Source organism: Mya arenaria, chromosome 8, assembly GCF_026914265.1.
Source record: "Mya arenaria isolate MELC-2E11 chromosome 8, ASM2691426v1".
Taxonomy (NCBI): domain Eukaryota; kingdom Metazoa; phylum Mollusca; class Bivalvia; order Myida; family Myidae; genus Mya; species Mya arenaria.
The window spans coordinates 45322476-45347949 of record NC_069129.1 but is presented as its reverse complement, the minus strand read 5'-3'; the positions used below and the strand labels follow the sequence as shown (position 1 = coordinate 45347949).

At 35.6% G+C, this 25474-nt stretch overlaps 1 protein-coding gene across 1 annotated transcript; it reads right to left on the bottom strand.

Moving 5' to 3' along the window:
• Positions 1-5616: 5616 nt before the first annotated feature.
• Positions 5617-24053, bottom strand: LOC128244247 (hemocyte protein-glutamine gamma-glutamyltransferase-like). The gene is made up of 17 exons (XM_052962267.1): positions 23894-24053; positions 21564-21785; positions 20828-21085; positions 20266-20390; positions 19518-19625; positions 18865-19039; positions 18066-18204; positions 16923-17026; positions 16224-16383; positions 15148-15190; positions 14702-14759; positions 14435-14514; positions 13917-14115; positions 13287-13447; positions 12017-12151; positions 11675-11806; positions 5617-5781 (listed from the first exon to the last, which is right to left on the bottom strand). The coding sequence occupies exons 1-17, from the start codon at positions 24051-24053 to the stop codon at positions 5617-5619; spliced, it is 2424 nt and encodes an 807-aa protein (XP_052818227.1).
• Between the last annotated feature and the right edge of the window lie 1421 nt (positions 24054-25474).

The following is a 25474-nucleotide window of genomic DNA, read 5'->3' as shown; positions in this document are numbered from 1 at the left end:
AACCCAGTGAAAAACTGTCAGCTGAGCTCACTAAGCACTATTTCATTTAAATTTTATTTTTGTTGAGTGTACCAGCCAATAGAGCAAGACCAAATTTCAGTTCCAAAACCATTTATATATGAAAACAATTGAAACAATTAAAATGATTATATTATATAATTTATACAGAATGACATCATAAGGCTATTAAATTATTCACATATGTTAATATGCACAACTTAAGGCTACAGTTATCTACTATTAATTTATATAGATTTATCTAAAAAAATGCTTGCAATATGTACAGTGTCAAATTATGTTGATAAAATTCAGTGTTCTCAAAAGCACAATCAATGTTTTCTGTACTGACAGCTGGATCTTAAATGTTTAACATATCAGTTCAACAACATACAGTGATCTTGGATTTATTGACAGTTAAAACACCAAACTATTACATACCGAACTGATTTCTGCTTGAAAAAATCATGAATAAAAGAAACCGAACAAACCAGCAAAAACTGAAAGGATCTGGTTTTAAATGCTTAATATTGCACAAAATTAACAGAACAGAGTTTTCCAATTGTCTATATGTTGCTCAATTATTACATATTTGCTGTAAATGTCACATTTTGTATTATTTACACACAAACAAGTTTGACAGGGGTGACTAACATTTGCATTCTCTTGAAATATGGGATTCTGTGCTGCAACCAGTTTCAAATTGTTTGACCATTTCAGGCTGCTGGCACATCAGAATCTGCAAATAACATAAATGCAATGTTTTTAACAGAATAAAAGTACTAACTACTACTGTTAAGGTATACCAGTTAACAATCATTTTTGGCATACACAATTCTATATGTAGTCATAAATTTGATATAGTCACAAAGTCATAGTGTAATTTGACAGATTCAAAGATCAAGACAAAATAGATGAAATATATTATGTTTGAATATTTTGCAATGAGTATTAAACAACTCAAAGGTAATTGACTACAACGAAGCATTTTGGAGGAGTCAGAAATGCACTTGCTTAGAATCTCTTCTTATTTGAAGACATTTTCCATTCTCTGGAGGTGGTATGGAATTACAGACAGAACTATCTTGAACATAATTTTTTGTCCATAAAGGTCCTCTAGAGCTTCAGCAACCAGGTGGCTATACAAAAAGAACCAATACATTTGTGCTTTTACAGAATGTTGAAATGTATTACCGTAAGAAGTAATGAGGGATAACTCAAAAACCTGCAATTTATAAAAGAGCACACAAAGTAGTTTCACAAAATTGACAAACACGCAGAGGTTGTTGTTTTATTAGAAAATGATATAATCTCATGGCCGTGACCAGAAATAATTTACAACCAGCATGACACAATGTTATTTAGGAATGAAACAAACAGAAAAGATAAACATAAAAGATTCAAACCCGCTACTGTTTGGATACATTTTCATAAAGTGATTGTGAAATACTAATAAATTACCGCATGGTGTCTACTCCAATTTAAGTTCGGCTGGCTGGTCTGTCATCATCCCCATCTCCAAACTTTTGCAAACAATAAAAAAATAATATTAAGTTATTAAGGAATTGGATTACTAAAAATGTGCACTATACCTGATTGATGTAATTACTAAAAATCTGATTTTCATAAGGACATTCACTAAAGGCTTCCAGTTGGGTTGGTGAAGCTGGCGTTAATGCACCAGTCAATTGTAACAACGGACCCCCAGGTCCTGGGAATAGCGGGGACTTTGACTTTCGGTCAAGCCAACCCCGGCTAAAATCCCCGCCCTGCGGGAACGAACAAATGGTAAAATCCCTGCCAAATGCTCCCACACCCCAGGGACTCTTGGTAAGGCCCATTCCCCGCGAAGACAAAACCACCGTATTCATCCGGGCCACCTGAAAGATAGAAACACGGCCCTTTTCCCCGGCTATCCCCGGTATACCCCTAGACCATGAGGGTGGGGGCATTACACTAAATTATGTTGGGGGGGGTACAATTGACTAGTGCATAAATTGTTTATATATATAAGAACAAAAAGACACATGAGTATTTAATAAATACGACATAGATGTATGAAATTACGTCTTAATGACTAAATGAACGCTGAATATTTTCTCTTTCTCTTTCACAATTTTCAATGTTTACCTGTCAATTAAAAACAATACAGCAATAAGACTAGCGCAATCACTGTTCATTTATTCCATTCAGTAATTTCAGTAATACGTTCAATCTTAAAAAAGAACAGCATTATGACTCACGTATTTAGAAAGTACAGAAAGTAACGTTTCTGGTTTGTTTTTGTGTGTTATGGGTCATAATGCAAATCGTTTAGAATATTCAAAATGGCTGCAGCTGTCTGCTAAACATCAACAAATTATTTCAACTACTATAATATCTTGTTTTGCAGGATATTGTCCCAAAAATCGTTGTAAAAACGAAACTTAACCGTTTAATCTGATGCGAACAAATAAAAAATGAGAAAACCCTGTGAAATAAAAGTAGAAATGGCAATATTTACATTGTGTTAGAAGCGTATTGGAAACGGATGTCGGAGAATTCGTAACCATTCAATAACGAACCGGTATGACTAGTAGAGGAAAGTGCACTTTTCGCGGAAAGTACGAAATCGGTGAATGCTCCTGATACGATAGTTTAGTGGTTACTGGTACGAAATCTCCTTAAATCTGGGAAACCCCGTACCTTGATTGGAACGCGAAGATGGATAAAACGTGAAGTTTCTAGATAAACAGTTTTCAAAATATGTAATTCAATACAAAAATAAAAACATGCATCTCAGATAAACTCACCTTAATAATTAAATCAGACTTATTTGCTCTTCTTCCAAACTGGGAGTAGGATTTGTTACGGCTTCATTTGTTGTAGTTGTTATTCCCTATAAACAAAATGGCGTCCAATGCTCGCTTGAAATCTTCATCAAGTTCATTGTAGCGTGAAATGCGATAAATATATTCAAGTTTGATTCCATAAGCATTTAGTTTCAGTGATACTTAGTGATTTTGTCGGATGTAATAACTGCTTCAAAGACATTTTTTGCTTCATACTGTATTGCGTATAAGTAAAACATGCTTTCCTATTAAATAAAGTACTATTTTTGACTCATATCCATATATGGAAGTTCCGATCTAAAAAGTACATTTACCTCGGGTGTTTCCGTAATGAATTTTCATTGGTTTACGGAGGTCAAATCCCGCTCAAAACATGTACAATTTGCGTGCCGGCGTGCAAGCGCTTTATATGAACAATGTATGACAAGCTTTTCTGGTTCTCATTTTCATGGTTCAGTGGTGCCCAAATTTGTTCATACCTATCACTCCGGCAAAAAGAAGTAGTCCTTTGCAAATACGTACAAACCGTAAGAGGGCTTCAAGCCCGTATCAATGCAATCAAGCTATTTAATTCCCTTAATGGACAGTTACTACAAAACGGTTACCATAGGTGGTAGTCTTTTTTAACTTTGAAAGAACCAAAAACGATATGTGATTAACATAAGGCAGGACAAGTTGATTACTATTCAAGTTTTCGAGCCATCATAAAAATATAAGAAAGCTATTGACTGAATTTTTAATTGACACCTGTCAGTTACCATAATGCTATTATAATTTTAACCACTTAGTCGAAGATAGGAATGATGACATAAACACAAATGAATTAGCACGATTCAATGTTGATTATAGATTACTTCAAATATTACAGAAACTTTAAACGTGCTTTAAAATCTCAAATATTCTTTACAAAATTTCTGTATTGAAAAAAGTGAAGTTTTCTTTGATGCCGTCATTGTGAATTGTGTTACCGAATCTTGAATAATCAAGATCGTCAATGATTACCCATTACCTGACCGGGTTTTAACTTGTTTTACTATTTAAGAAAATGATCAACATTGATATAGACAATAGTGATAGTGGAATCAAACTACAGTGACAAAACCACTAGCCAAAGTCATATTACGTTCCATTTGGGTTATCAATCGCTTGTGGCAAAGGTATATTCCAGCATAATTGTATTGCTTATTGTAATTAGCTAAACGTTTTAAAATTAAATTACTGTAAGCCTGTGACATGCATTGTATTAAACATGTATATACGTTCCCCCTTTGGTGCAAACGTTCAGTATCTTAGTTGTACTATAAGAATCGCTTTGAATTTGTTCTACTCTGGCTAGAAAAGCATTCGACATAGTCCGTCCCTTTAAAATAATTGGAAACGGCATATTTTTTTATCATGAGATAAGTTCAATGCCAAATGTTCAAATAATATGAACCACAAACAGACAACCCACGCAACAAAGCTTTACCAATATCTGAACTGGGATATATTCCTTGGAACGGTCAGTCAACCAAATTTACGAGGTAGTGATTTATCATACGTAAAAAAATCTACAATGTCATGTTTGCCTTAAACACTGTGTAGTAACCTTAAAACGCTGCATTAGTACACGCAAGTAATCAGAGTCCACATGGTTCCTTAATTGTGGGTCAGGTTTTGTGACCTTTTCGTCTACGATATTTCTTTGTCAGAACATGACATTCACAGAACAATCCAATTTGCCGCTCATCGCATTTATATAGACCGTAGTGCAACGCTATTCTGTAACGAAACAACTGAAAGTTTATAAGAAGTAATTTCAACGGATGGATATGAAAAGCACTTTCAAATAAGTACTCAGTGGCCTAAAGCAATATTTGTAGAAGCATATTAAAATTAAAGATTCTTGGCCTGTTTCATTTCATTTAATGTTTCGGTTTTGTTTCTATAAATTTAAGCGAGTTTACCACAGTTTGTGGTTATGTTGAAAAGAAGTCGCAAAAATGAAACCCATCTGGTGTTGCCATCTGTCATGTGTATATCATTCAAGAATGTTGAGGTTACGTTTAGACTATTCAATGTGTATGAGAGCGTTTGAAGAATTTCTAGCGGAACACTACACATAATATTTTTTTTTTTTTTTTTTTTTTAAATTCTTTGGAAAATGATTCAGCATTTCCCTTATAGTTTACTTTTATACATTTATAGTGGAAAGATCAACGATTCAAAACATATGTGTAAATAAAGACAATCATAAAGTAATGATGACGAGATGCACTCGTTCTGTTCTTGCATTCAAATTGAAATATTTTGATATTATTTATCCTCCTCAGTATGTTTAAAAGCATTCGACCAACATAAGCTGGTCTCTATTAGCTCCATTAAAAGTATCCGTGTTCACATTTGATGTATCGGGACACCAAACCAAAACAATATCATACGTATGAAAGGGCACTTTCTGACTTCGTAAATGCAAAGTAAATGGCTGAACATGTATGATACATAAAGTGATCGCAGTTGGTATGGTTGATATGTTAGATAGACGTGACATTCATACTTTACAAAAGTAAAATGAAACATGCTGGCAACACAGTTTAATCATTTCACCTCGTATATCTCTTTGAGCCACAAATCAATTCAAACTCGATCAAAATAATATTTTGAGTTTACGAGACACCAATTTAATAATAGAATGCAAACTACAAGTAAAAGCCAAAAAGTCGAAAACAAACTGTTAAGAGGCATTAAGCGTCAAACTACCCTGATAAAAGTACTACATGCACATCATAATCCATACGCAATGTACTCTCTATCTTAACTGCCGCACTGTGGTTAGAGATGATCCCAGGTCCCTGATTTGAGCTCCAAAACTGATTGCTCGACAATCTGTTGGTTGCCGCGGTGGTTTCATGTCGTCCATAGCAACAGCCAGCTGCATCCCGTCTACCTCACTTTTGCAAGACAGTCTTAGAACCTGTTGTATAATTTTTGTCTTATTTGTTTAATCATGGAATAGCTGCAGTTGATTTATTTTGTTGAAGTCAAAAAGTTCAATCAAATTAAAAGAATCAATCTTTTCAGACATCATTTGAACTAAGCCGCTTTATTTGTTCTTCTTAAATATGGAAGGCACGACAAGCGTTACATGTCGAAAATTAAGTTAATCACTAATATAACCAATATTTAGTTATATCGAATAGCATCTGCGAAAAATCAAAGTTTAAAGGAAAAGATGCCATCAACAGTATTTGTTTTCATGTAATGTCCTTCAAAAATGATACTATGTCGGAATAGTAAATATTTTTGAACATCAGTAAATATTTGTTTAATTTTAAAGTTTCTATATGCAAACATTATATCAATTTCAAGCCGTTATGTCGCTATCAAATATGTACCGTTTGAAAAAAGGAAAACAGCGCGGGTATTTATTTGATTGGGAAATGGTTTGATACATATCATTCTACTTTCGCTAGCGTGTTGCCGATCGAATTATTTTCATAACTGTTTTAAAGTGAGACAGTTGTCAAAATAATAGATCGAAACCGACTCAGTATAGTAATTAAGGCGTGTTTCTTTTTTCAAATGTAATACACATCGTTAACCGTTTCCCAGTCAGTTAAGTCAGTAAATTAAATACATAGCTCTAGATACGTTTTCGTTATTGCTTTACCTTTCATAACTCACTGTCATTCTATTATGAAGAACGTTTGTTTGTTCGTTTTGTATAAGATATGTCTTCGGAAATACTTGCTTGAAAGTGCACACCAAGAAGCAATAGACGAATGAAATATGTTTTTTTCTGTTAATAATGAATAAAGATGTCTTTAATGAATGATGTGTCTGGAACTTTCAACGGTTTATCCATAGTTATTGAAATTCATATAATGATGTATCTGTAATATCAATTTGCTCTTTGCAATAAATTCTGCCTAATGCGACCGATTACACGACTGTAACGGCATTGACAAATTGACAATACGAAACAAAGCACTTTAATCCAAAGGAAAACATCGCATATCCATTTATGGAACTCAGTTAAGACTAAAATCTGGGAGCGTAAATCTTCTATCGATAATTACCTTATTTCTCATGAAGGCTTCAAATCAAACATTCATTGCCTTTTTATTGAAGGCAAGAGAATGAAAAGAACAGAGGCAACTGATTGATGCCAGTAAAAGTTAACATATGGTTATGTCGTGTTTCTTTTTTTTCCTGTTGGATAGTAAGGGCATTACATATCTCTTTTAGAATTTATCAAGTTTTATTTTTGTCCGATTCAACAGAAACAGTATCGGTTATGTGAAATCAATTACATTAGAGACAATGCTCACACGGTAACGCGTTCATGACTTTTTTGTGGATATTTAGGTAAAGATTGAAAAACAAATGTCAACAAGTGAGACAGACACGTATCTGTACATGTTTCAGATTACAGCTCCATTGAGTTTGATAAAACTTGTTTACATTGTCATCGGCCAGAAACTGTATTCAATATGCAACTTAAGTCAATCTTATGATCATACATCACAAACTTCATTCATGGGATTGGTCCGTTATTTGTACCACGCAATCCGATTGGCTAAGTTGATCTTGTATTCATGAAATACCAATATTGAATACCACCCCTGTTTTATTAAAGATCATTGTGTATAGGTTGTCTCATATTTTCAATAATTTTCAACACATGTTTGTAAACTGAATTGAAGCCAGTACTTAAGTTAAAATAAAACAAAGTTGAGAGAATACAAATAATCAATTGAATGTCACCTGTTATAAGTAAGCGTATTTCAGAACGTTCAAGTTATTAATAAAATCTAATTTGAAGATGTGTTAGTGTGTGCAACACCCCTTGTGTGTAGAAACGTCACACTACACGTACACATACGGTTTCATTTTGTTCATATACTTTTAAGTTATATAGTTTCATAGATTATTTCCATTGAATACATACATCAACTATAAATCGAACGTTATTCTCGTACTCTTAACAGTACACTTTGGATATGCATCCAATCGAAAGCACAATATTAACCAAGAACTTGCTTTGATTAGGCCCGTTAATTAACATCGATGTATAACACATCACTTTCAACTCTATCCAGCTGTGACCTGTTTGAGTCCTCTCCGGAAAGCACTATGTATGTCTTAAACAGCCCCTGTGATGTTACATTTGTCTTGATTGTAATCCTTATATATATCGATAGTCATCTGATTGATTTTACATGTCACACAGTTGTCTGGTTTAAATCTAACTAAAGTTTGCACTCTTTCTTGACTATTTGGTCTTAGTACCAAGATTTGTCAAAAGTTTGCTAGTCTTTGAAATTTTATCGGATTCGGATTTGTTTTATATGCTAGATTGTGTGCGTCTGGACCACGGCAAATTCGAGATAACGAAAATTTTATATAGATGAAATACAAAGCATAGTTAACTTAACCCAACACATTCAAACGAAAGTTGACATAACCAGAACTTTGAGATAACCGAGTTCCACATGGCGAGTTTTGACTGTAGGTATATTAAATTAGTTGAGCTAGATTGTGATTTAAGTATATAGCTTAAGGAATCGCTGTTTCGTTTCCAGGGTTGACAAAAGTACTGGTGTCAATAATAAAATAACTTTTATTTATCAAGCCTGTTATTTTAAATATTTACTATTTTAAATTTTACTATTTTAAATTTTACAAATAACAAACACTTGCGGTGCTAGATTGACAAGTGATAGAGGTGACCTTCTTTTGAATGTTCTCATTGGCCGTTTCCTCGAACATATCATGTCTACGGCCCTGGCCCTTATTTTATAAGTATATTAATTATTTGAGTTGAACAAAATTCTAAGTTGAAGGTGTGGTGTAAAGATCTTCTTAGACATTGCGTTTACGCCATGTTTTATTATTTCTTTTGAAGTTTTACATGATACGTTTTATAGTTATATTTTACAAAAAATACGTGATTGCTTGGCACTGTTTCTTACGTAAAGATAAGATTGACAGCGTTTATTTCAGTTATCTATCTGTACTCATTTGAAGTCTAAATTCAACTATATTTATTCAAAAGGTGGGTTCCTGGACTCATACGTTAGGTCTCTACATCACATAATAACGCAACATGTGTTTCGTAGTGAAAAGTTGTATTACGCTATATTTAGCAATCATATTCTAATTAAACGCTCGTGCAATATTGAAGTTATTATCAGCACTGTTAAATCATTCATACTTTTATTTTTATTACTGGAGAAAACTTGTTTGTTGATCAGTTCAATTTGTATTTAAATTGTTTTGTCCTGTAATTCAACTAATTGGTTGAACTCACCTCGGTCGTTCTCTTTGGCCGTTGTTTTCTTAAACTTATTAGCCAGCTATTAGGTGTTTAACTGCTATGTAGCCAAACAAGCAGTAAATATTACATCTATCTTCTATCTTATTTGTCTAACATTTGGCAAGTAAATCATCCCAGCAAACATCTGAAGCATTCGCATTCAAATCAATTTGATAGATGTGATTAACAGAGCACGGCAGAGATACACCGCAGACGCATGATTAGATACAATGTAACATTTTTAAGTTGTTTACACAACCTAGGTTTTCAAATAATGTCCATATTATGATAGAATGTCAGGAGCTGTAAATTGCCGCCTTAGTTTGTGAATTTATTCAGACGTTTTACCACTTCTTGATAAAACATGATAATCTATGGTTACTTTTTCCCTGGGACTGATCTGCTACACTGAATTGGATTTTGTTTTCACATAATTGAAAATTAATCACAAGAATATCGCATGGAACTCAAGTTAAAGTCAAGTCAAACACGGTGACCGTGTATTTACACATACCAATATACATTGCAAATGAGGTAAAATAGTAACAAATACCAAATTGAGTGTCAGAGAATCATTAATATTGTTTATGAAATGATCTCATTTTGTTCAATAAAAGTCGTTCAAATTATTTATTTTTTTTAAATTATGTTTTTTTTTCAAATCAATTTCAAACACATTTCAAACACATTTCATACATACATACATACATACATACATACATACATACATACATACATACATACATACATACATACATACATACATACATACATACATCCATACATACATACATACATACATACATACATACATACATACATACATACATACATACATACATACATACATACATACATGCATACAATGCATCCATACATACATACATACAATGCATCCATACATACATACATACGTACATACATACGTACATACATACATACATACATACATACATACATACATACATACGTACATACGTACATACATACGTACATACGTACATACATACGTACATACATACATACATACATACATACGTACATACATACATACATACATACATACATACGTACGTACATACGTACATACATACGTACGTACGTACATACATACATACATACGTACATACGTACATACGTACATACGTACATACGTACGTACGTACATACGTACATACGTACATACGTACATACGTACATACGTACATGTACGTACATACGTACATACGTACATTCGTACATACGTACATGCGTACATACGTACATACGTACATACGTACATACATACATACGTACATACGTACATACGTACATGCGTACATTCGTACATACGTACATGCGTACATGCGTACATACGTACATGCGTACATTCGTACATGCGTACATGCGTACATGCGTACATACGTACATACGTACATGCGTACATGCGTACATGCGTACATGCGTACATGCGTACATGCGTTCAAGCGTACAAGCGTACATGCGTGCATGCGTGCATACGTGCAAACATGCATACGTGCAACATGCATACGTGCATTCGTGCAAACATGCATTCGTGCAAACATGCATAAGTGCAAACATGCATACGTGCATACAAACATGCATTCTTGCAAACATGCATACGTGCATACAAACATGCATTCTTGCATACATGCAAACAAGCAAACAAGCATACGTACATACGTGCATACGTGCATACGTACATAGGTACATACGTGAATACGTGAATACGTGCATACGTGCATATACGCATACGTGCATACGTGTATACACGCATTCACACATACGGGCATACATAAGTCACGGGGTTAGTTGTTGACCCGATATGGGTATACGGGGCAATGGAAACCATATCAACCTGTTAACATTAACCAGACGCCAACAATAGCTGGGAAATGCTTTATTTATACATTGGAATCGGAACTTAGACATTATTTTGGTACGATAAAGATTAGTGACCCAATACTGAACAATATGGGGTCAACGCGTGACCAGTCCTGGAGCAATTGAGTTGCGCCATTCATTTTTGGGGCGTAATATTGAGTTATACCAGTACGAACCACTCTGTAGAACACAAAATTAACACGTATTGTTGTAAGATTTATTTTTGATATAATTATTCTGCTTAAACACACAAATATCTATAAGAATGTGAAATTAAATATGTGTAAGTTTCAAATTACACTAACAATACAAAATGTTCAAGAATCGTGTTTACATGTATATCTTGAAGACATATGCAACATTGTGATAAGCGCATCAGATACTACACAGAATACTACTAAAGCTCGGTACACAGTACGGCATTACCATACATACCAGGCATGACAAGTTGGCATGGTCAATATAAAAAGTTTATTTGTTCACAATACGATCAAAGCATTTAAGTTGTTCTTACACAATTATACAAAAGGGTTTCACACAATTATTAAAAAAGTAAGAAAATTTCAACAAATAATAATCATGAAAATAATGAATAAGGTGATCACCGATGTTTCATTGAACTTATTTAAAATGTTCAAAATAAATAGCAGCACAGCTATTTCACTTGGATGGAGTGGCATGCGGTGACGCCAGAGATTTGACGGCTGTTGAAATAGACGACAACATCACGTTTGCCACTCTTTACCGGCGTCATTTGAAACGTCGCGATAAACGTTCCTTTGGCATTCACGTCCCTGGAATAATAATGTAGTTTTAGAAACTGGTTTGATTTTCAACTATTCTCTAATACTGACATGTTTTCTCCGAAAACCGCATGAGCCAATAACACGAAAAAAGTGTACATTAAATCGGATGCGTCACATTAGTGGATAAGACTTTAGACTGGGTAATACAATAATATTATATTTTACGAACAAGTGTTTTTATAAACATTTCCGACTTATGCTTGTCTATATATGACGGGTTTCTGCAGCCCCGGTCCCTCCACGCGCAGCTCGCATCTGGTGAGCGGAACTGGAAGCTTGTTCTCAAACGATACATCTACCTTGAAACTCTGCCCATTGTCAGCAGACACGGGTGCCTATGTAAGACCATATTGATATTGTACATGTACAGGAAGTTTCTATGTAATGGGTGGTCAGCTGTAAAGACAGTTATAACAATTATACTATATAAGCCGATATGAACATAGCCCGAGTTCATGTTTTGGGTCATAACAACCTCAGTCATTTGTAAAAAAACAGGTAAATTCTTTGGTTTGGTCAAATTTAACCAAACTATTTCTTGAATTGCCAATATGTATCCAATAATCATTATCAACCAATAAAACCATTTAAATGTGCACACTAGCCAAAATACCTTTTGACAACTTATAAAGGCTTTACAACATTGTCTGCTCATGTCTGCTGATGTCTGTTTTGAGCGATGTCAAAGTGACCCTAATGGGGCACAATACCATGACTTCTTAGGCAAGCCACAAACAGACCACATCGACATGTTTGCTTTAATTGTTCCAACTCGGCCATTTCCGGCAAGATTCCGGATAAATCTCGTAAATAGGTTTCAAGCTATACACCCATGTAATGAGGCCAACGGCGATTAATTCATTTATCATTACGTTAGGTAGACCCATTCGATAACGTTAACTATGTTTACAATTATATAGTTCAATAAACGAAATCAACACTGATTTTTTTTTAAGGACTGGTATCATATCATATTCTCCGCCCTTAATCATTTTATATATCACTTGACGGTTGAAAACACATACGACACTTGATAAATATTAGCGCGGTTATGGTGAACTATTTCTTAAGACTCGTTTTATTTCCGAGGCCATATTTGTTAGATTATGGCCGAGGAGTTTTAATTAGTTCGATTTTTAATACTTAATGCCCATGGATATCGCCTGAGAGGTAACGCTGTATTTAACAAACGTTTATATTGGAAACGAACAGCATACAGCTACATCAATTTTATGAACGAAACTGTTCGAGAAATTCTTGAATCACATTTGTTTAATTTTCATACTTTAAACTCCTCCTGCGTGATACTTAAAACGACCGATGACCATTGTTAACATTTCTTATCTTATGCAAATATATATGACGATCGGTCATAGTGTACAGTGTAAAATGTCAAGCTTATACATACACAGGTAAAATAAATGCCTGAAATAAAATGAAATGTCAGTTAAATAAAAGAAGACTTTTGACCTTAATAGTGAGGGTAGGTTTCCTGAGCCTGAGCTCGTCCCGGTCGATATAGTGCTGTCTGGTCTCCTTGACGAAACAGAAGCACGAAATGGTGATTATACAGTGGTCAACGAGGTTGTCAAGGTAAATTCCGGCGTCGACTTTGAACTCTAGCTCTTTTTCTGAATAAAGAAGTACCGTGCATAATAAAGTTTATTCACGAAGAAAAACTTTTATTTTTGAATGACGATTGAGAAAATTTGTATTTGTCAACCACAGTAAATATTTTCTGTCATGAACAGTTTCTGTTAGTGGTAGTAAACACGTGAATTTGTATGCAGCTCAAAAATAATTTATTACGATAGTTAATACGTATTGACGAACATGGTCGGGTGCCCAATTTCCACAGGCTATAGCTCATTTATCTGCGTTTCTACAAGTTAGCATACCAGAGGAAAAATTACCGTACACGAATTTGCCTTTAAGTTTGTTAATAAAACAAATTGATTTTTTTTGTGTGTAGTTATTTGTAATTAGATTTTGTAAAAACCATACACTTTGCTTTTTTATGATTATGATTGGTAATACAGAAACGCATATTGACCATTCTTTTGTGGGATAAACAATTAATACACTTATGTTTCTAATCACCTTTGTTGGGCTCCAGGACCACATCCACTTTTTGTTTCAACAGCTCCTTGTGAAAGACGCCCGTATAATAGGCGGTGCCAAGGACCAGGGTGCCCATTACGGTCCGCTTAGTGGCGCTGTTGTTCTGCGCGGTCAAGGTCACCTTGATTTCTTCGCCAACAAAGGTGTCAATGTCATAGCAAAGTTGAAACTCCACATCCTACATAGAACGTTCGTGAAACAAAAACGTTTCTTTGTTGTTAAAATAACATAACCTGGCATCTTAGAATATTTGTCTATGTATAAACAATTTATAGCATAAACATATCGATTCTAAGTGTATTTTAAAGACACTCATTTGAGGTTACATATAAATCAGGGTTGATACCAGTACGGGAGTCCTTCATTGAGTAGTGTCAATTCATGCAATCATGCCTCAAATATAACTCTAACCAACGACAGGTCATATGAATGTCATTTGTATGTCGTGCACGTTTAATTGTGTTGCACCGGATAAGAAGTTGCGGCGACGGTCTTACCTCGTCCGCGGTTTCATAGATGCCCTCCACGGTGGAGTGGAGGTTTGCCTCCCTTACAGCCGCTCGCTCCTCTTCCGAGCCTGCACGTGCAAAACGGCAACTTTATTGCATTTGCAATTTTGATTTTAAAAATACCTTGCTTTACAAAATTAAATCAAGCAGAAACAGTCCGCGCAAATCCTTAAGTTCTGCATGACAACCTCATTTAATTCGAAAATTACATCCAGTTGGATTAAACATCACTACATAGCAAGTGTTTGTTTTTACCTTCCTGAAACTTGTACTGGTCGGTGACATCTTCCCTCTCCACATCGCTACACAATTTCTAGACGATCGCGTCGCGTTGCCTGTACCGGGCACACTCTTTGTGCTGATATGCTTACCAACACTGTAACAATGACGAAAGTAAATCATTATAATTATTATATATTAACGGTCACTGCACCATATAAGATCTTAAGATTATTGTTGCGTGTTGCCAAGACAGGTCACTTTTTGTGCTGATGTTCTTGTCAACACTGGAATAAATGACAAACTAAATTATTATAAATGTTTTATATTCACGGTCACTGCACCATGTCAGATCTTAAGATTACTGTTGCGTGTTGCCAAGACAGGTCACTTTTATGCGCTGATGTTCTTGTCAACACTGGAATAAATGACAAAGCAAGGCGTTACAATTATTCTCTCCCGGACGCTTCACAATACTATACCTTATGTCGCGCGTCTCGGTCGGTAATTTTAGCCTTTTCAACACTGGAATAGAGACGAATGCAAGCATTATATCCTCGCTACATAATGTTTATAGACGTTTTGATGAGTGTGTCGTGTTGCTAAGGTCGGTCACACTGTTTGTGTGTATATGCTTTCCAACGCTAAAGGAAAAATGCAAGCATAATGCCTTTTTCCTTGTTCACTGGAACTGGTAGTTTCTTAGTTCGATAATACGTTTAAATGTATATGTTTGTTTAGGAGCGCTCTAGTAAACGTTGATCGCATAGAAGGGCGCTATTTCGAAAATTACATTCAGACATAATTTTACCTAAAAACAACCTACGTACCCTATTGTATTACGGTTATGGGCATGGGAGTGTGTATATAGTGCAGATTTAAGCATAGGGCTGATAAAACACCAACCAGGCAAATTACGTTTCGATGGATTAATTTACTACGAATTTCCTACATGTGTATGTTCATATGAACCAAGTGTACACTTACAAATAGTCGAAAGTTAGCTTGTTTGTGAATCTGTATGTGTAGGTAATACTATACGAATATGCAAAGACGCGAACCGGACAACGGCGAAGACAGTGAACGTAAGAGAGAACGCAGGTGAACGGAAAAGGCGAAGATTCGAAGACATTATGGCGAATACGCGACAGTACGAAAGTATGAAGGCAAAGCGGCGAAGATAACTTCGCTCTTTGACCCTTTGCTCCTTGGCAGTAGGACTTCCGTACTTTTGCGTTTCGCCTATTTGTCTTCGCCACTCAACCATCGCTCCTCGCTCTTACGCCTCCGTGTACTTTCGTATCTTTGCCATCGTCACTTCGACATTAGACCATTCGCGAAAGGATGAAGACACGGTAGCCCTAACAACACCGTATGAATCGCACTAATAATTGTATTCGTGCTATCAAACATTTATTCTAAACTCGTACATTATACACATGACATAGAGCACGAAAAGAAGTACCACGTACCCGTAGACATAGTATTTCACAGACTCTCTAGTGTATCAATATGACAACAACACATAAACAAATATATCAATGTATCCCTTTCCCACCTATTCTGAAACATGCGTTTGTCCATGGATCCATCCTCTTCGACCATCCAGTAGACCTCGTCCGCATTGACTTCCGAAAACAAGAACGGTCCGTCGTACTGCAGACTCACTTTTCCTTCCCGGATCGCGCGCAGCGACGTTGGACCCATACAGTACACACCTGTAATGCGTTCAGTAAGGCGAGCATTTACCTATCGTTTGCATACTGTATTGTTTTGTATTCCTGTTGCCCTAAAGCGCATACACTGCAAGCGGGGAACAAACCAGCAAATGTTTGCAGCAAATGTTTGCAGCAAACATGTTTACTAAACGCATCACATGGGTTTATGATAACGAATGTTAGATTGGAACATGACTTCACATGTTTGTAAGTAAAATGGGTGAGAACGCTTCGTTACATTTATTATAATACGAAAGTAAGCCACATTTGAACTGTTCATTCAGATTGTAAATAAAGAAAGTGTCAAAGCAGGGTCAATATATTTATGGCAAAAGCGTGCTTACCAGAAGGATTCTGTGTTACGTTATTGTTAAAAGTAAGCAACGTCATTTACGAATTCAAATATTACCTGAAGGTGTAAATGATAGAATTATTGTTACAAATAGCAATGGTATTTTTAACACAACAAGGAATTATATCTTTTTTTCACAATTAATTTATTTATATTTAAAAACTTTGCAAATATATGATTATCTCACCATCACTGGCTTCCTGTGGTGTGGCATCGACAGCTTGCCAGCCGCCATATCCGACCGGGAGGTCTGGACGGGCCATCCACACGTCATTCCAGACGTGAAAGTTCCTGTTACATAGTAAGTCAACAGTTGAATATATAAATGAGCAACTGCCAGGACCATATGTTCGTAAACAAAATAATGGATGGACGACATTTAAGCAAACCACCATCAATAAAAGAACAATATTCTCAAAAAAGCTAAAGGCGACATAATGTTTTAAAAGCAAACGACAAAAGGCATGAATAACATGAACAATGGTTAAATAAGGACAATGAATAAACTGTAACTGATAAACAGAAATGAACCTTTGTTTTAAGACTGCAAAAAACATAAATAACTATTTTTCTGATATATTATCTAATGTGGACGACAGGACTGCCATTTCTTCAAATGGGTTATATGTGATCTATAGGACTGATATTTCTTTCCAAGAGGACGATATGACTTACATAAGGAAACCATAGTACTGATATTTCTTCCAATGGGGACAATAGCACTTAAATATCCAACAATGAGGAAAATAGGTATCATATTTCTACCAATGTATAAAATAATAGGTCTGATTTATCCACAAATGGGGGCAATAGGTCTGATAGTTCTACCAGAAGTTAAAATAAGTCTGATATTTCCACCGATGCGGTCAATAGGTCTGGTATTCCTACAAAAAAGGACATCAGATCTGATATGTCCAACAGTTAGGACAACAGGTATGATACATCCTTCAATGAGGACAATAGTTCTAATTATCCCAACAATGACACCATTAGGTATATATTTCAACCACTGGGGACGATAGGACTGTTACTTTTCTTGAACAATTTAGTATCTTAATCCAGAACGATACGATTACTCATATTTATCCATTGATAACTATAGAGCTGTCACTCCTCCAATTTAGTACCTGGAGCGGTATTAGTTTAATTCGGATAGACTATTTGATCATCTGATGATAGATCCCGGACAAAATGTATTTTCTAGTGATACGTAAGGTCTCACATTCTTAATTATTAGGAAACCCCACATACACACCCATCCGAATCATCTTAAACACCGAGATTTGGAGCAGTGATCATTAGGGTGTCCACTTAGGGTTTTCATACCTACCAGACTGAGTCTTTGTTGTATTTTTCGAGTGGTTCACCATCGGTGTTAAAATGTGTGTCGATGGAGATGCTCCCGTCGGTGTCGTGTGCTGACGAAAAGTTGGTTACACTCCGCGCCGGTATACCCAAGGCTCGGCAAACTGCGGGAAAAAAATGAATTGTTAGCATTGTAATGTGTGCCGAAGAATCAGTTGGTTATGCTCCACGCCCTAATGCACATTGCTCGACAAATTCCAAGGGAAAGAAATAGATTAAAGTTAACATTGACGTTTGCAAGCACAAACGAGCAGGTGGTTATACTCCACGCCGGATTAACCAAGGCACGACAAACTGCAGGAAAAAGAAATGAATTGTTAATATTGACGTTTGAATGCACAGCCAAGAAGTTCGTAACACTCCGCACCGGTACCAAAGGCTCGGCAAACTACAGGGAAATAAAAGAATTGTAAGTTTTGACGTTTGCATATACAGGATTTAATTCACAATGTTAGTTATGCCGGAAAAATTAGCTCTTTTTCCGAAGAACACTATCACCGTAACTTCATTTGCCTTAAATGTCAGAAATATTTATGTTCATCACTTGTTGTCAGAGTCACTTAATGTTGATATAAGTCATCAGGAGCGTGTCTAGGATCGGCCGTTTGAGGACGAAACTTGGTTCTCAACTCAATCTAATCACTATAGTGTTTTATTGACATGTTGTTTCTGCTCAAAATTCGACATGGCTGGTTTGGTTGGTATAGGGTTTAAGGAAGGAAGGTGTACTTACTCTTCCATCACTAAATCATAGGTCAGATTACCGGAAGTAAGGACTCCGGAGAAAACCCAGCACTGTCCGTAGCGGACGGGCTCCTTGGTGCGGAAGTACTGTTCAAGGATGGCGCAACTCCCTGTCCACTCCAGCGGCGAAGTGCCGCCTGTATAGTCCCCATCCCAGTTGCCCATTAACACACCGTTGCCATTGGAGGAATTCACCTTCGAGATACATGAAGCATAGTATTATGTAATATGTGGGAAGAAGTGTTGATCGAATGTAATCGAATAATCGTCAATGTCGCCATCGATGTTCACCCAGCATCGACAATAATCGAATATAATAACCCAAATGAATTTTTCTTCGAACTTTATTAGTTAAATTAACAACAATAATACACGCGTACATAAAATCGTGTATCAAAATCGTTGCCATGAATAATCAAAAACATTGTTCAGTTTAAAAATAAAATACATAAAACTTACACATAAACATGAATGTTATTTTTGATAACTATTGCGAAAAAACACGTTTTTTTCGATTTTATGGTCGATTATGGTTATCCATTTCATGTTGAAGGGCTATTTTTTGTCCGATGATGGTTTTAGGGTTTGCAATTAATGAAATTGACAGCCATGTTTAGTGGCAGTTAATGCAAATAAAACATGATCATTTGCTTCGAAACCACAGGAAACTTACAAGAGCTGACAGTTTTCTTGCGATAACGACGGGGTTGCTCCTCGCCTGGTCTCTGATTTTTGCCTGGTCTAGAAGGGACAGTGCACAATCAAGAACATCACCTGTAAACTGGAACCGTAGAAAACATTGTAATCGGAGTACCAAGGAGGACAATGTTCTGTTGATAACAATTGGTTGCTCAAGAAGGAACAGGACACATAACTTATGCTGACTTTGTTTGTAATAACAAACCAGATAAGGCTAGTTATTCTTATGTAGTATTTTGTATCAATTTAAAGTGAAAAATATAATGTACTTTTGCCTCGATACCATGAAATATAATAAGTCGTCGGTCTGATTTTTTCTTGACATTCCGCTGCTTAAAATGCATATTTCAAACACGGACGGATCCGAGTATAGGGTTGCAGCTTAGGCCAATACGTTTTGATCAAACCGAGGCTAAAATTTGCATTAATTGAATCTTGTATTGTGTGCTTTCGAACGCTTATTTTAAAAGAACTTTCTTGAGGAAGGAACTTGAATCCAGATTTTTATCCATAGCGAAAACCTTTCCCAATGTCGCGTCATTCTGAAACATTCCATGAGATTTGAAATTTCTACAACAGTGTAACTGATGCCTTTCAATTTTATACAATTCTTGACAATAACAATTATTTGCGGTTTTAAACAATATGTGTGGTGAATAAATTTTTAATGAGGTTAAAATAGTACAGCTACTTTCTCTCCCCTGAAATTAGAGTACTCTTACCTGACCAAACACCCACATTCTTGGAGATATTTTCTTTTTGTTTCCCACGTATATTTTTCCAGTCTCGTTCAGAATGTACTCCCTAAGCAGTTTACCGCCCTCGTCACGCATATATACGCTGTCGTCTGTAACATTTCCGGGCATCATTTAAGTGTGAACTTATAACACTATTGCAACAAGCAGCCTGAATGTTACCAACGATCATATTGAAAGGAACAAACAAGAGATGCAAAACCCCACATAGCCACTGGAGTTATGGTCGATATTTTAACTAGTGTCTTGGTTTAGAATCATATCTTTGATATTCAAGAGATCAGCTCTTTTCTGTAACCAAATAAATTGCGTGTCCTGTATATTCATATAAAACTGGAAGGAAACTTATCGCTATTTTGTTCTTCACAAAAATAGGGTATTAACAAACCCGTGTCGATCGTACAAGAAACGACAAAGGATATAGCAAAAAAAATGGTCCTTATTGTATTTTGTAGATATCAGAAACCATGTATTAGTTATTTACACTCATCAGATCAAATAACGATGTTAAAATCTAGCTTTCTCTCACCTTCGCACCAAGGATTGAAGAGAATATAGATTGGGTCCTTGTGCACGTATCTATACGTGGTCTTATTTGACTCCTCACGCTTGATGACATCAATTTTTAGCTTCCATTTTCCGATGGCTAATTTTGGTGGCGTCAATATTTGAAGTGAGGTCAACGCGTCTTCACTGGACTCGATCCAAGCTCCCCATTCGTTACTCACGTCTTTATCCGACATAATGAGTTCAATCCTTGTCCCCTTTGATGCTAAGGGACATTTCCCTGGAAATAGAGAGATTATAAATACAATCAATACAATCTTAGAAATGACTTTACTCCTAAGCTTGTCATTGATAGACTAGTGATTAAATTCACTGTTCTTGAGTCACTTCTCAACTTGTCATTGGTAGTGTAGTGGATAAGCTCAATGATGATATGTGCGACGCTCATCAAATCGGCCATTTGTTTGAGCATCGCCAACCATGTATACTATTCCACACAAAACCATGTCACAGTATTTGTTAGACAGCGATACCAAATCATATATTTCTTCTATACCGTGTCAAATAATTGACTTCGCATGCTTCATATAAAATAGAAATAAGTATATCTTGGACATATTTTATCCGGAGAACTATTCTGCAATTATGACCGATAAATATAGCTTCTATATTTCTTCTAATTTATATAACATTATTTTGGTACATTTTAACTGGTTTATATGACCATGGTGTTGTCAATAGTTTCTTGAAGGACGTACCATATTCGAAGACTAGTTTCAAGTCGTCTTTGTTTGGATCAAACGCGCGGTTAAAAGTCACGTGTGCAAGAAACGTCTGACCACGCCGTATGACCAAGACCTCCCTGGAATCGTAAACGCGGGAATCGGTGATGTCAAACTCGTTTGTGTGGTGTTCATGCGTATTTTGACGAATGTCAAGGTCGACCTCATGAACTTGAAGCACCTTTGGGTCAGCAACATCTAGTGAAAATATAATATGCACAAGGTGGTTAAAAGTTGTTTATATGCAAAAAGAAAGTTAGGAATTGTTCTAACGAACTTGTATTTCTGATTGGTTAATGTCGTTTGATATTCGATAAAAAGTTCTAATTCAATTCACAAATGTCCGTTCAATTTCTTAGGTTTCAGTATTAGATTTATCGCCATCACTACATCAGCTTTGAAGGAAAAGGCAGCATCGAATGGCCTAAATGTATGAAATAAAGAGCATTTTAATTTTAAAATTCGTGACGGTATATACGTTTGTTAATGATCTTAAGCATTGTTAGCGTTTCAAACAAAATTAAACCGAAGAAGATAGTTAAGAAATTAGAATGTCAAAAAGGTAATTATCAAATAAGAAAGTGAAAAATGTAGTTAAGAAATAAAAATGTGAAAAAGGTAGTTAAGAAATAAAAATGTGAAAATGTAGCGAAGAAATAAGAACGTGCGAAATAAAGTGAAGAAATTAAAATGTAAAGAATGAAGGCAAGAAATAAGAATGTGAACAATCTAGTTCAGAAAAAGAAAGTGAAAAAGGTAGTTGAGAAAAAGAAATGTGTAAAATGTTGTTAAGAAATAAGGATGTGTAAAGAGTATCTAAGGAATTGGAATATTTTAAAGTTAAGAAAAAAAAATAGTGTAAAGGGGAGTTAAGAAATAAAAATGTGAAAGAAATGATGTTAAGACTGTTAAGGCAATTAAAAAAGAATGTGTTAAAACTATTTAAGGAATAAGAAAGTGAAAAGTTAAAAAATCAAGAATGTGAAAAGGGACGTTAAGATTTCAGAATGTTCAGGGGAAAGTTAAGAAATAAGAATGTCAAAAAATTAGTTCAGAAGTAGGAAATCGAAAAAGGTAGTTAAGAATAAGAATGTGAAAAAGGCAATTAAGAAAAAACGAATATGACAAAGGGAGTTAAGAAATAGAAGTTAGAATTAAGATTGTACAAAATATTTTTAGAAAAAGGTAATATGTAATAAAGTAAAATTTCAATCCTGGTTTGCTTCATCTTGAAATTCAATTTGAATGAAAATCTGGTATTCATCATAAAATAAGAAAGCTTTGGATGTTTTAAGTTTGAGTTGAATCTTAAAATAAATAAGGTGGACGTCGGTTTCTTCGATTTTTTCTTTAATATCTAAATATAATTTAAAATAGCATACGTGTTTACAAGCCGAATGTAACTGTCTAACAACATGTGGGGTCATTACAGAGAAAACAAAACATATTGTAACGAAATATTATTTTTCTGTTGACTTATGAGGTATTCAATTCATGCATTCATTAATTATATGCCCTGACATGAAAAGCCTTTGTACCACTTACGAGGGTTTGATTACAAAGAAGTGCATACTTTTGAATGTTTATTTTGTTGATAATACCACTTGATGCGTTCTTCATTGAAATAACCATAACATGTAATTGTTCATTCAGCAGCAATAATTTTGGTAAAGCGAATTTTGTTGTGACAAAACGCCTTAAAAGGCATTCATTCTTTACAAGTTGAATAGCAGATACTATAAGTTCGAAGAAAAGAGTTTAGCGATATAAATGTTTGTCTAAATTCATGAATCCATTTCATAAAGTTTGATGTGTGTACTGTACATCTATTGTATTATTAATATTAAGGCAAATATCGATTTGGTTTTAAGACGTCTATCTATAGCGGTTATCATCATGTAACAGGAGTTTGAAAGATCCATTGACTCGCTAGAACGCTAGACGTTTACTTTTCCAAGCGTTTTCAATAATCAAACACGAGTGCTGTGCATCTCAAATGTGGACGTACATGATGCCATGGAAAATTACATACTTGTTTCGTTTTATACGTTGGGGTATTTCATTGACATAAGTCAAATCTCCGCTGCACATAGTTGATACCATGGCAAATACATGGTTGTTTCGTTTTATACGCACGTTCATTGTATTTATTGGCATATAAGTCAAATCTCCGAATCGAATATCTGTTCTAAATCTCTTAAATAAAGTGTGCCTTCTGGTTTAGATATTTCAAACATATAATTAGGAATGGCAAAAATAAAAGTAAATGCTTTTGTACATAACGAGAATATCATCAACAGTTTTACCATCGTTACTCTGATTTGAGCACACCCAGACGTCCTTCCCATACAGATTTCTCAGTCGAAACCTTAACGCGGAGGACGCGGGGGACGAGGAGGTTTCCACGCATGTTCTTGATCGGCCCGACGAGAGGGCGAAGTGCATACTTCTTATGTTGGAAGACATTGGGGGTGTTTCTGATCAAGTCTCAAATACTGAAATACACAGAGTCATAGTTGGTTTAAAAGTTAAGAGAGCTTATTTACGTATGTTATACGTACTTGCGGCAACAACTTATCTCATCTCATCATTGCTGAGAACAGCCCTTGGTCAACATCGTTGTATATTATGCTTATAACATATGTTGCTTGTTATAGCCTGTTCATTTTGAATGTACAGTACAGTATGGTATTTAAAAGTGAAATATCAGAGTTGTTTTTTTTATTCTTTAATATTTATAGTATATTTTTGTTGTGGTATAAATCGAACCGTCTCTAAAATCTCTCAGTGACTTTCCCATGAGAGTTGTTGTGAAACGTTACTTGTACGTTTACTGTTTAACTACTTTTTAAGAGTTGCGGCATCCAATGTAGAAATTGTGTTGGTTTATAGAGTTCAGTCGAAATCGAGGGGAATTTATAAATGAGTGACCAACGTCACATAGATATGAGTGCAAAGTGAGTATTCTAATTTAGATACAAAGGCAATGAGATGTTTAAAATCACAAGGAAAGGCTTTTTTGATACTTTCAGTAAGCCTACAAATGCAAAGAGCGATTCACAAACGACGCGTCATTCAAACTGAACGGAAAGCTACCCGTACCGAGAGAGATTTCCAAACGACGCGCATATTCAATTGTCCAACGGAAAGCTATACTAACAAAGAAAGATATTCACAAACGTCGCTTAAGTCCAACGTTGCAGAAATCTACCCGTACACAGAGATATTCACAAACGACGCTTAAGTCCAACGTTGTGGAAAGCTACCCGTACAGAGATATATTTACAAACGTCGCTTAAGTCCACCGTTGCGGAAAGCTACCCGTACAGAGAGATATTCACAAACATTGCTTAGGTCCAACGTTGCAGAAATCTACCCGTACAGAAATATATTTACAAACGACGCTCAAATCCAACGTTGCGGAAAGCAACCCGTACAGAGAGATATTCACAAAAGACGCTTAAGTCCAACGTTGCGGAAAGCTACCCGTACAGAAAGATATTCACAAACGACGCTTAAGTCCAACGTTGCGGAAAGCTACCCGTAAAGAGAGATATTAACAAACGACGCTTAAGTCCAACGTTGCGGAAAGCTACCCGTACAGAGAGATATTTACAAACGACGCTTAAGTCCACCGTTGCGGAAAGCTAGTCGTACAGAGAGATATCCACAAACGACGCTTAAGTCCAACGTTGCAGAAAGCTAGTCATACAGAGAGATATTCACAAACGACGCTTAAGTCCTACGTTAGGGAAAGCTAGTTGTACAGAGAGATATTTACAAACGACGCTTAAGTCCTACGTTAGGAAAAGCTACAATTATAGAAAGATATTCACAAACGTCGCTTAAATCCAACGTTGCAGAAAGCTACAAAGCCAAAGAGAGGT

What these genes read in the sequence shown, in the direction of transcription:
- LOC128244247 (XM_052962267.1), bottom strand. Translation starts at nt 24,053, where the DNA reads ATGTCTTCCAACATAAGAAGTATGCACTTCGCCCTCTCGTCGGGCCGA. An exon ending in ACCACAGGAAGCCAGTGATG is followed by an intron (nt 16,384 to 16,922) that starts GTGAGATAATCA and finishes AACGCATTACAG; the next exon opens with GTGTGTACTGTATGGGTCCA. An exon ending in AACCCGTCATATATAGACAA is followed by an intron (nt 11,807 to 12,016) that starts GCATAAGTCGGA and finishes CATTATTATTCC; the next exon opens with AGGGACGTGAATGCCAAAGG.